Genomic DNA, 12672 nt, shown 5'->3' on the forward strand with positions numbered 1-12672 from the left:
ATGGAAAGAGGAAAAGCAAAAGATCAATGAACAGAAAGATCTCTACACAGGAGGTATGCTAACCCTATAGCTATATCCCTACCACTTATGTGGAATAATTGCATGAAACTCTTATTTCTATCTGTCATTTTGTTTAATGCTAGAAATCTCAATCCAATAAAAATGATTATGGTCAGGCCAAAACAAGTGAAACAAGTTGAGCTAATAAGGGCCAGTGATTCTATTTTTGATTATATCCATGACATAAAAATATATAACACAGAATTAACCTGTGTACAAGGGAAAAAAAAGAAAATCTGAAAATATAATTTGAAGAAAATGAAAGATAGACGGCAGCAATGGTACAGACTATATTTTAAATAAAGTGCAGATATTTGCTGTTGCACAATAACTACGGTGCTTTGCAACATCAGGCTGGGGTAGGTGTGATGAAATACCAACATTTCTAATAATCATTTATAAATACAGGGTTATATGGGTAAAAAAAAGAATATATTGACACTAATGTAGAAAGTGTGCGTTTTGTGCAAACAAATCCAAAGTCTACCCTGGATGTTGTCATGGTTAAAGCCATGCTGAATGTTTCCCTGACCAAAACAAAGCGAAGAGTGTATTTTAGAGCACTGCTCTCTGTAGACACACTGTTCAGATCAGTATTTCCCTTCATCTAGCTTTTCTCAGGTCATTTTTAGCTCCAATAAAATTACTTCAGATGTGCCATCCATTGTCCTTCTGTGATTCTCTAGTGTTTCCCCGCATATGACACACCGACGTGTGCAACAGCCCTATTGATTCTTGGAATTAAAAATGTATTCGATCTGATCTCATTAATGCTGAGACTCTTTCTTTGATGTCTGATGTCACATCATCTTGGTAAATGTGATTGTCCTTTGGAATAATCATTGGATGTTTCTGTGAAGCAGGAAGACATGCATTTTTCAGTCTTATTCCCACCCAAAGGAATCTGTCTTGATCAAGAAGGCATCCAAATGTCTCTGTAAGTCTCTTACAATGACGAACAATGCATTCTCTTTCTCCTGTACAGTGCTATGACCTGTTGAACTGTCACTCTGGAATGACAAAGAAGACCCGTGACAGCTTGGGTGATTTTATACCATGAGAAAAATTTTGACAAGTTGTCTAAGAGATTCATTTGTTCTGTGGTTTGTACATTCAGTGACTGAACCCTTTTGACTTCAGACTCGCCAACTGGTATCTCTCTGTTATAACTTCTGCAGCTGGAGAACCAGTGCACAATCATGGAGGTGTTGGAGGGTGGCTCTTTAGTCTCCATACTGACAGGCAATTTGATCCGTACTGCTCTGACTTGAGACTGATGTTTTGACCTTAGTGAAGTTATCACTACAGATAACCCTTACAGATGTATCATGGGTGTCTGTGTATTTCCGTCTTTCATCCAGAGGCTTCGCTTTAAACTCAGGACAGCTGTGCAGACAATGCTTGCTGTCTTGGCAGAGTATGCATTGTGTCTTTAAACCAGGTTTCAACTGTACTTATAACCTGTACCTATGCATAAACAACACTGGATTCAGGTTTTCTTGCTTTAAGACAGTGTTTCTCTGTAAGGAACCCTGATGAGTGGAGAGCATAAAGGGTGGTAATGGGATTGCAGGCAAATTCTGACACATTCAGTATGACAAAGCCCACAGTAGTCTGGACATTTCTGCTTGTTTTTCATAACATAAACATGAGGCATGACTTCCTGACATGCATGTAGAAAGTCCACAAATGTCTTAAATCCCTCAGCATCCTTTGACTGGATCTTTGGCCACCTTGCCAGTTTTTCTCTGACGGCTCTTTGTATAATGAATGGCTGGTCATACCTGTGGTTCAGGCGGTGCCAAGCATATTTATAGGCTTCAACATTATTTCTATAAAAGACGTAATCATGTATTTCTCTAGCTGGACGTCCCACGTATCTTTTGCATATAATGCAGTTTGTCTGCTAAAGAGATGTTCTTTCTGTCTATGAGTGATATACAAATGGAGCCTAGGTGAACTGGATAACCAATGAATACAGATGGCTCTAGAATTGGGAGCCTATTCAGTGCTGTGCTGTCGGAAACTGCTTGAGGAAGATAGGGCACATCAGTTTGTGAAGGTGATGCTGCCACCTGACAACTAATAAACTGCTGAATGGGTGCTGGAGAAACAGATTCCTGTGGAGATGTCTGCTGCTGCCCCCTAGTGTTGCATTCAACCAGCCTCTTGCATCACTTCTTGATTGAAGATATTCAGTTTAGCCTGTGCAGCAGTTATATGAAGTCAACTTGAAGTCTTTCCAGCTTAAAATTTTGAACAGCTAAGACACTTTTCTGTTGTTCTTCTAACCGTGAAATGCTTTCACCTTGCCTTTTCCACCTTTAATAACATACTCCACTTTACTTGCTATTAACTCTGCTGTAGCATCTGCTATTTTGGATATTATAATGTAGCTTGCAGAATGTCGCCTGGATTGTACGACATTGTTTCATCATTAAAATCTCCATCTATGCCTGATATACTTTCATAAGCAATTTTAACAATGACCTCACAGGCATCAATACGACATTTTTTTTTTTTTTTTTTCCAATTTACTGTATAATTTCCATATACAGCAGTAGCTCGGCATACAAATGTAATCTGTTCCGGAGAATTCTTAAGGGAAAATTTTTAACTGCGAAACGCTTTTTTCCATGGGCAGTGATGTAAATACAGATAATTTGTTTCAGCCACCCAAAAATATTACTAATATTACCAATTTCTAACACTATAATCACATTTGCATATAAAAACAATCAAAACATCTAGAAAAGAAATGAAGTTAAGTATGAAATAAATAGATAGTAATCCCTACTTTACCATAATTCACAATTTCTCTTTGAACAAGCTGCTTTAAAAAACAAACAGAAAGTGGCTCCCGTTTCTTTTTGCTGCCATACTTACTAACTTTCTTTGGACCCATGGTGCTAATAATAATAGTCTTACACAAAATGCAAAAAAGAAGAACAAAACAAAAAAAATATGTAAACTCGCTTTGCTTGGTTTCCAGTTGTTTCGTCCTGGTCTAGGGTCAGGCAGCAACAGACAATAAAAAAAAAAAAAATATTGGGAAAAAGGAACGAAAATAATAGGGAAATAAACGGGGGGAGATAAATTGCAGTTTAATTCCATCTACAAGTATTTACAAAGGCAGTAATATCTTCAGGAGCCGACAATGCCAAAATAATAAACAAAACACACTAACTATTGAAACCACTCTACCTGACTTAACAGCAAAAACGAACCAAAATACATCAAGTCTTACCTAATTCCCTGACTAACATAACCAGGGAGGGGGGGGCGTTGACTCCCTACTTACCACTATGTACAGGATGATATTTACAAAGGGGCAATAACAAAAGTCAAGGTCGAAAAGGGCAGCAAAAAGTTGTTACGCAGTAAGTCAAATATACGCAAGCAAAACCCCATAACAAGCCAAGCAGTTGTCTCCTGAGCAGCAGGCAGGATGGGGTTTAATTACAGTTACACAAAGTGCACACTGGAGGCATGAGTAAGGCACACAGGTATAGGAAGTTCTTGTCCAATGGAGATACAGGAGGCAGGGGGCGAGAGTAAAGGACACAGGTTCAGGAAGTGCTTGTCCAATGGAGACACACACACAGTGTCATAACACAGTGACTCAATCAAGTTTTGAATTGCTCCCGGATGCACTTGATCTTATCTGCTAATGCCGAATGTTAGTCGCTCGTGTGCTGAAGAGGTAATTTCTTGCAATATTTCAGTCCTTAAGATGAAGTACTTAGGTTGGCATGTTTATATACCGAGGTGCCACTGTAAATGTTAGTAACATCATTCTTTAATTTCTCTAGTGTGCCTTGGTGTGAGCTGCAGTTTAACTCTCAGGAAAGTCTATGTTTAGATGCTCTTTGATTTTATGTTACTGGATCTTCCATTGTTTATAAAGCTATGAGTCTGCATGAGCCCTTTTTTCCCTTTTGTGAGTCTCCTTTCTCTATCATGCAAGCATCTTTTCCTTGGCATTCCATGAGTGACCACAAAGTTCTTCCTCTTAGCTGTCCCAAAAGGCATCCATTGTCTAAGTTTTCCATTTTATAGGTGAACATCATGACCTTAGACCATCATCAAGTCCCTCTGTGGTCACCGTGAACATCAAGGATTGATGAAGACAAGTTTGACTCTGTAGCAACCCCGTCTAATAAAACAGCTTTTACCTACCATCTTTATTTAACTCTCGTGCACTTGACTTTACATCAAAGAGTTAAAAAGAAAACAAATACCTGGCTAAATAACACTTAGTGCTGTAATTACATCATGACAAGCTTAATATAAACACAGATTTGGCTAACTTCACACATACAACAAACTTAAATTCCTTACATTCCTTTCAAACCCTGTTTCTATTTTCATAAGGAGCTAAGCAAAAAAAAAAACTTTGCTGCTGTGTCAATGCCCATTGTTAACAGAGAAATATAAATAAATAAAATTAAATGGAATTATGGAAAACTTAAGATTTTAAAATATTAATAAAAAAATCTCATCTCAACCAACTCCTGATGACAAAATATTTTTTCCCAATACTACCCTACTACTACCACTAGATGTCAGTGTTGTCCTGTTTAATCACGAAGATTAACATTATATGGATTTCTATAGCGGCCTATGTGATGATCTTTAAAGCTTTAATCTGTATATTAACTTTTTGCTTCTTATGTAGGATTATAGAACATTAATTTCTAATAATACATTGGTTATGGACATGGTATGATATCTCTGGTAGCACACATATAAAACTATATTAGAAGAAAAGAGTTAATGTAACTTTACCACCTCTGAAAATAATTCCGAGTGCTCCTCATAGATCAAGTCAGAACCTATTGAAAGCCGTGACTTGAAATTCCCCTAAAATATCCAAGAATCAACCAGGCTTGGTGTATTATGGGTTGAACATCAACTGACACATTTTTGGCCACCTGGCGAGGGAAGTTTTTGGCACTGTGCATGCGCACTGAGTAGGGGTGCTCTTCATGTTCGGGAAAATTTACTCACATCTACGTTTTCTAGTGTACTGGAAGCTCATTATAATGGCAAGCATGTATTCTAAGAATTTTGCCCTAATGAACAATTTTCGCACTGATTCCCAACCCTAAATATTTTAGTAGCATAGGGCATCTAATTCAATACATTAACATGTAGCTGCCAGGCAGGAGGAAAAGAGGAAGGCCCAAGAGGTTTACCAATGTGGTGAGGGTCAGATGGAGACAGCCCCAAAAAAAAAAGAAGAAGAAAGTTGAAATGTTTGTGTGAGTGTGTGAGTGTATGTTAAACTAGAGACCTTCATAAAATATGCAGGACATAGGAGTTTCTATGAATCACAAACTCTACTTTTCCCTTCTCCATGCATGTGTACGTGTGTGTTTTACATGTGTGAATAAAGCATCAGATACAACCATCAGTGTTTTCACTTCTGATACCAGTCAAAGGTTCAGCACCTCTGTACTGCGTTATCTCCTGAATATATTGTGTTAAGTCTGTGTAGCGTGGTTTAACGCCCAGGTTCACACCAATACACGGTGGACATGGATGAGTGCGCATTTAAGAACCAATGCTGGACCTTTTTGAATCGCAATCATTAGGTTGCTTTGTTGTTCTATGTTTCTGTTTAACGTAGCCCCACAAAACCTGAGATTCAGAGCCAGATAGGTCCTTTTAGTGGCCCAATAAAATGTTTGGCTTGTCTTAAGACAAAACCACAAAACCAGAGCCCTGAACTCTACCCCACTAAACACCTTTGGGATTAACTGGAAGTGGAGCCTCCTCAAGCAATATCACTGCCTAACCTCACTAATTCTCTTGTCATGGAAATTAACACAAATACTGACATCCATGCCCTGTAGTGAAAAGTCTTCCCAGAAGAGTGGAGCTTATTAACACAGGACATGGGGGAGTAAATCTTACAGTAGCTACCTTGCTGTTAATTTGTTTTTAAGTACAACTTTGGGCATTAAAAAGTTTGCTCACATATAGGATGCTCATTTTGGATGCTCAAGTTTAATTTTTTTTTTTTTGTGCAAACACACTTATATGGACAAAAGTATTTGCCCAAACCTGACATTGACATTGTATCCAAATACATATATGGAGTTTGTCCCCCTTTTGCAGCTATAACAGCTTCCACTCTTCTTGAAAGTCTGTCCACAAGATTTTGGAATGTGTCTGTGGAAATTTGTGCCCATTCATTCTGTGGAGCATTTACGTATAAGGTCAGGCACAGATGTTGGACGAAAAGTCCTGGCTCATAATCTCCATTCCAGTTTATCCCAAAGGTGCTCAATGGGGTTAAGGTCAGGGCTCTGTGTTAGGACCATTCAAGTTCTTCCACACCGAACTCATCAAGCCATGTCTTTATAGTCCTTGAATTAGGATTGCCCTTCCCTGATCTTTCGGCTTCTCTCGTCGAGGGGTCACCAAAGCAGACCATATAATCCACGCAAAACTCGACACAGGTTTTATGCCGGGTGCTCTCCCTGATGCAACCCTCCCATTTTACCTGGGCTTGGGACCAGCAATGCATCCAGTGGCTTTGGTTTGGGTGGGAATAGAACCAGTGCCCTGTTTAGCATAGTAATATGCTAAATTGTGAAAAACTCATTTCAACCATATAATTAACAATACATAGATAAAATGCATGAAAGCAAAATTCAGTGATGTAAAATGTGAAGGATATTATGAAATGTAATACTTGAAGCCAGGTTTTTCAACATGAATAGGAATAAGTTTTAATCCTGAGTTAGTATTAACACTTCTGAGAGGAGAGTGATCATGCGTCAAAACTTTAATTCAGTATTATTAACCAATGTAGTGGAGAGTTGAGGGGGGGGGGGGGGGTTGTCGCTGCGTCCCGGATGCCATATTAATTATTACAGCCGCCTATGAGTGGAAGCGTCCAAACAAGAGGGAGGCACCGGCGGCCGTGCGCACGAAAGAAAAGCCTTCACAAAGCGCTAATTGGAGCCTGTGAGCGTCCTGACAGAGCATGGGAGATAGGTTTCAGAGAACCGTGGCTCAGGAGGGAAAGGGGGAGACCAGGGGGGGAGAAAGTGAATAGAACCCACGCTTCTTTTCTCAACTCTCTTGCTGCGCTAAAAAAGGAGAAGAAGGGGCTAAAAGAGAGAGAGAGAGAGAGAGAGAGAGAGAGAGAGAGAGAGAGAGAGAGAGAAAAGGAAAGTTGAAGGGGGCTGGGTGCTTGAATGCTGGCCTGATCTTGAATGCCACAGCCAAGTAAGAAAAATTACACAATTTATTTCCCCCTCACCCAATCCCTACACACACACACACACAGACGCGCGCACACACGCGCAATTATTCTGCGCTTGCTGCTGCTGAGAGTCGCCAGGTCTCCTTCAGTCCTTTGAATAAAAATAATTTAACACACAAAAAAAGTTCAATTATTCCGCTCTGTAAAAGAGAACGAACAGTGTTGCGGCTACTGTAACAAAATGGTGTGTAACCAATCGTGCACAAAAGCGAGCGCACTGGGTGCACCCAGCCTCTCCTCCTCCTTTCCACATGTCGGACTGATTCCTCTCAAAGTTCCACTTTCTGACTCTGACGGGAAAAACTGAAGCCTTTGTATAAACCGCGACACAATGAACGTCGCAAACTGTATAAAGTCTGTGCGTAAAGGCAGTAAATAAGGTTAAGGTGTTTGTAATTAATAAGCATGTGCATTAATGCATGTGGTCTGGATATGTAGATATGTAGATTCCCCCCCCACCCACCCAAAAAAGAGAGATAGGTTTACATCTAAATATGTGTATACAATAAATTTAAGGTAAAAACAAACAAACAAACAAACAAAAAGTTTCTGCTTAGTACGTGGATATATTCATCACGTTTGGTGTTTGATTTGTTTATTTCATTCCACTTTGTATTGAGTGTTACAGTATATCCTGAGCAACACCTGTGCTCATGTGCTCTAGAAATAAAAGTGACCAGAATGAAAACGATGTAAAAATATTTGTTTATATATAATACATAAAAGAAATGAGAAATCCCTTAAGTTATTGAAATTGAATATTATTATTATTATTATTATTATTAATAATAATAATATTAATTCGTTTGATCTCAGTAATCCGGAGGTATCTAAATCTTGTGTTTCCTTTGTGGAACAACAAAAAGAAAAGTTTCATCCACGGCTGAACAACCCGAATCGTACTTCACGGAGAGTTGTTTATTCAGCGGCAGGAGCGGCACGCGTCCGGCGTACGCGCTGCAACCGCACCGGCGCCCGAGCGCGCGAGTGGGGGCGTGGCTATGACAGGGCGGGAGGGAGAGGGGTGTATGGAGAGTAATAGGGAGGGGGGGGGGGTGAGCGGGGGAGCGTGTGGGCCAGCCTGCCGGTGTATTGAAAAGGCGCGCTGCCTCTCCATCGGGCTTCAGAAGATTTTGAGAGTTGGAGAGCTTTGCGAGTCACACGCGAACGCCACGAGCGCGACGCGCGGTCACCGGACACTCAAAAAAAAATAATAATAATAAAGAAAAGTAAGACCCCCCTTTATATATTTTGGACATGGACATCGCATCCAAGATGGACCTAAGCGTGGAGCAGGCTCAGTTCGTAGCCCCGGCGTGCTTCTTCGCCACCGCCGCGTCCCAGAGCCTGAGCCCGAGCGAGAGCACCGGCAAGTCGGCGTCCAAGCAAGCCAAGAGGCAGCGCTCGTCCTCGCCGGAGCTGCTGCGCTGCAAGCGGCGCCTGAGCTTCGCGGGCTTCGGCTACACACTGCCGCAGCAGCAGCCGCACGCCGTGGCGCGGCGCAACGAGCGCGAGCGCAACCGCGTCAAGCTGGTCAACAACGGCTTCGCGACGCTGCGCGAGCACGTGCCGAACGGCGCCGCCAACAAGAAGATGAGCAAAGTGGAGACGCTGCGCTCCGCGGTCGAGTACATCCGCGCGCTGCAGCAGCTGCTCGACGAGCACGACGCCGTGAGCGCAGCCTTCCAGTCGGGCGTCCTGTCCCCCAGCGTCGCGCACAGCTACTCCAACGACATGAACTCAATGGCCGGCTCGCCTGTCTCCTCATACTCGTCAGACGAAGGATCCTACGACCCTCTCAGTCCAGAAGAGCAGGAGCTCCTAGATTTCACCAACTGGTTTTGAACATCAGGTTCGTACCATCATCATCACCACCATGCGTTTATTTTTTATTCCACACCTTGTATTCTGCATGCAGAACTAATGTTTTCTTTCCTTTATAGGAAGATCCTGGAGATTCTCAGCACTCACTCTGGAGGTCCGAGTGCGTCCTCCGAGAGAACACACAAGGCACTGCGTGTGCGCTCCCGTCCGGTTGGATAGACCCAAGTTTAAAAACAAAGAGAGACTGGGCCAAGATGAGAGGCCAAAGCGACACATCATCGGCCCTAAGTGTCCCGAGCCAAAGGACTTGTAGAGCACACAAGTGCAACAAAAACAAAAAAGAAAGAAATAAAGTAAATGCGCAGGGGTTCGCTTTAGCCCAAAGCGCATTGACCCAACAGATCCATTTAAGATGTACTATTTTTCTGCATATTTGTTCTTATACTATGCTAAACCCAATCACAGAACCGTCCTGTCCTGCACACCAAAATCCCCCGTGTTGATGTAACACCTTCAGCTGGACACAGATTTAGCACTGGAAGAGTTCATTCAGCAATGCAGGTGTTCCTTCAACACTCAGCCCGGGGATTTTGCTGTAACTCTATGCTTCCAACCCGGCGGAATTTATTATAATGAAGTTCTATTTGTATAAAAAAAATCACGTTGTTTTTTCTAAATATATTAAACTATTTTTGTATGTATGTAAGAGATTTATAGATGCTGTTTTTGTACACATTCACTGTAATATGTATATATTTTTGGCCTAAACATAAACATAGCCTAAACACCGTATGTTGCTTATTACCTCTTGCCTTTTCAGACGTGTAGTCTAAATGCATCTGTTTACGGTTTTAGGCTTGTTGTTTGTTTCTTTTTTTGTGTGTTTTATTCCTGGAGTTTGACACTCCAGGGTTTGATTTCAGCACCGACGTGTCTTATTTAACGGGAACGACATGTAATATGAATCGAAGTTCACAGTGATCAAAGGTTATGCAGCTATTGTCCAAACCACGGCGGTCTGTTTTCTCTCCACACTGCCTGTTAAACTCTGAAAAAAAATGGGGAAAATGCCTTACATCCATATTTTTACACTTTAGTCTCATAATAAAAAAAAGTTTCTAAAATACCTGTTTTTGTCTTTGTGATCGTTTAATTCTTACCAAACTAAATGCCATTGTGTATTTCAATATTTCGAGGGGATAGATTTTGGTGGTAGTAGGAGGGGGTGATGGGTGATGGGGCCTATATTAATCGCAGGATTTCTAAAGGGGGGTGGGGGGGGGGGGGGGTTATTGCACATATTTTTGATGAAGAGAGAGAGAGAGACAGAGGCCAAAGTAATGCCTATTCACTAATTCTACAATTTTACTATAATTTTCCTTATTAATAATTAATAATTCCCTTAATTTCCCTCATACATATTGCACTCCCATAATTGATTAATTGGTGACAGGTAGCTCGTGCACACGCGTGCGCGTTCCAGGACACGTGCCTCGCCGCGCGCCGTTTGAGTGGAGAGCTCGCCTTGCGTCACGGTGGAATGGAAAGACGTGTGTCTTGCCGGGGGAGGAGAGAGAGAAAGAGAGAGAGAGAGAGAGAGAGAGAGAGTGTGTGTGTGTTTGTGTGTTTGGGGCACAAACCAGAAATAGTTTGACAACAAAACAAACAATCGAAGACAACACTTTTTACGAACCCCCCCCCCCCCCCCCCCCCCCCGCAATATAACATTAGAATAAAATAATACTCTCATTACATTAATGAGTCTTGTCACTGTGTCTTATTGGTGAGCACTGTCCTGTACCTTCAGGGTCCTAGTTTGATTCTCGCCTCGAGGCTGTGTGCATGGTGTTTGCATGTTCTCCCCATGTTCGCTGGGTTTCCTTTGGTTTTCTTCCACAATCCAAAGACATGCACTCTACCTGGCCTAGTAGTGTATGAATGCGTATGAGAATGTTGATCGAAGGCCATCAGCGTTGTAAAAATGGGAATAAAGCTGTCCAGCTGAGGTACTGGTAATCTTTAGGCAGTGACGTACCTATCTGTTTCTTAGATAAGTACCATGTGTTTTCTTAAAATTAACTTTAAATAGGCTTGAAGATGAAATTATTTAGATGGTGACTTATTTTTTTAGTATTGTGGTTTGAATGAAATCTATTAAATTTTAATGAACCAGTCAAAAGTGCTATTAACTCTAAAAAAAAAAACCAAACACTTTGAGTTGTGGTATAGAGTTTAGACATCACATATTCTAGGATAATATACGGTACTCTTGTGCTCATGTGTCTAAGAGCATTTAGTGTATAAGTGTATAAGACTTGTTATATATCCTAGCTTGTTAGGAAGTGATAATAGACGAGGATCTCTATGCAGCAAAGGAGAGAGTGACAAGTGTATTAATTTATTTGGGTACTGGTTTGGTTTTTCACTTTGTAGGTGAGCATCAGTATTTAAAACCTGAAGCTGAGAAATGCCTGAGAAGGGTTGAATTAAAGGACAAGTTTCAGATTAGTTTCAGAAGTCATGATAAAAGACATCTGAGTGGTCTCTATAAAGAAGGAGTGAGAGACCCTGTTTTAGTGCATCATTATATGCTGTAATTTAGGGTGTTTTCTACAGAGATGTTGATGTGTGATGAATCAGCCAGTGGTTCTTTAGCACTAGGCAATGAGCGTCCATTTGTTGTAAGATGTGCACCACATATGCTGAGTTCCGAGCAGGATCATGAATGTCTGAGAAATAAAATGATAGGATGAGTGGAATCATAAAAATACCAGTGGTATTAAAAGCCATGTGAGGATATGACATCATTAGAAAGTCTGCACAGAGCATACTGTATATGGTGTCCCTCCATTTTACCTTATATGATAATCCCATTAGGTAGGAAGCAGACCATCGCCATTACTTGGGACAAAACCTTTTTTACATATGTCACCTTGTACAGCTGAGCAATTGACAGTTGAGTCTTGCTCAGTGTTCTGGGTTTTGCAAGTGGCAGTTTGATGGTGCTGGGATATGATCTTAAAACCTTCTGAGTTTTAATTACTGTGCTCCCACTTCCCCTTGTCTTGTAATGAGCTTCACTGATAATACTAATAAGTTGATACATGGATCTGTATCTATGGAATACAGATATAAATGGCCCAAGTGTAAGAAACATTCATTCGTTGCATTGCATACCACAAAATGATCTTAATAAGCGTAACATTACGCTACATCTTATGAAATATACCAGTTGTATACATTTAATAGGTAGTAAATTATGCACAGAAGAAATCCAACAGTATGTTTTCAAACAATGAATCTTTAATATAAAAAAATTAATTACTAATATTTACTATATTTTCTGATAGTTAGCTAAACTTGGGATAATCCTGAATTGACTTTTTTCCAAAGTGGGCAGTCAGTTATTAATTAACCTGGGCAATCAGAGTAAGATTTAGATTTACTAAGTCATTCAGTTATTTTTATAATAAGATATTACAAAAGAGTAATTAAAACACTGTGAAAAA

General features: G+C 40.7%; 1 protein-coding gene across 1 annotated transcript; it reads left to right on the forward strand.

The window, feature by feature from the left end:
• The first annotated feature begins 8491 nt into the window (after positions 1-8491).
• ascl1a (achaete-scute family bHLH transcription factor 1a) lies at positions 8492-10254 on the forward strand. The gene is made up of 2 exons (XM_053508876.1): positions 8492-9191; positions 9283-10254. Exon 1 carries the CDS (start codon positions 8597-8599, stop codon positions 9182-9184), a length of 588 nt encoding a protein of 195 aa, XP_053364851.1. The 5' UTR covers positions 8492-8596; the 3' UTR covers positions 9185-9191; positions 9283-10254.
• The last annotated feature ends 2418 nt before the right edge of the window (positions 10255-12672 follow it).

Source organism: Clarias gariepinus, chromosome 12, assembly GCF_024256425.1.
Source record: "Clarias gariepinus isolate MV-2021 ecotype Netherlands chromosome 12, CGAR_prim_01v2, whole genome shotgun sequence".
Classification (NCBI taxonomy): Eukaryota; Metazoa; Chordata; class Actinopteri; order Siluriformes; family Clariidae; genus Clarias; species Clarias gariepinus.

Coding starts and splice junctions, on each gene's coding strand:
- ascl1a (XM_053508876.1), top strand. CDS start 8,597: ATGGACATCGCATCCAAGATGGACCTAAGCGTGGAGCAGGCTCAGTTC.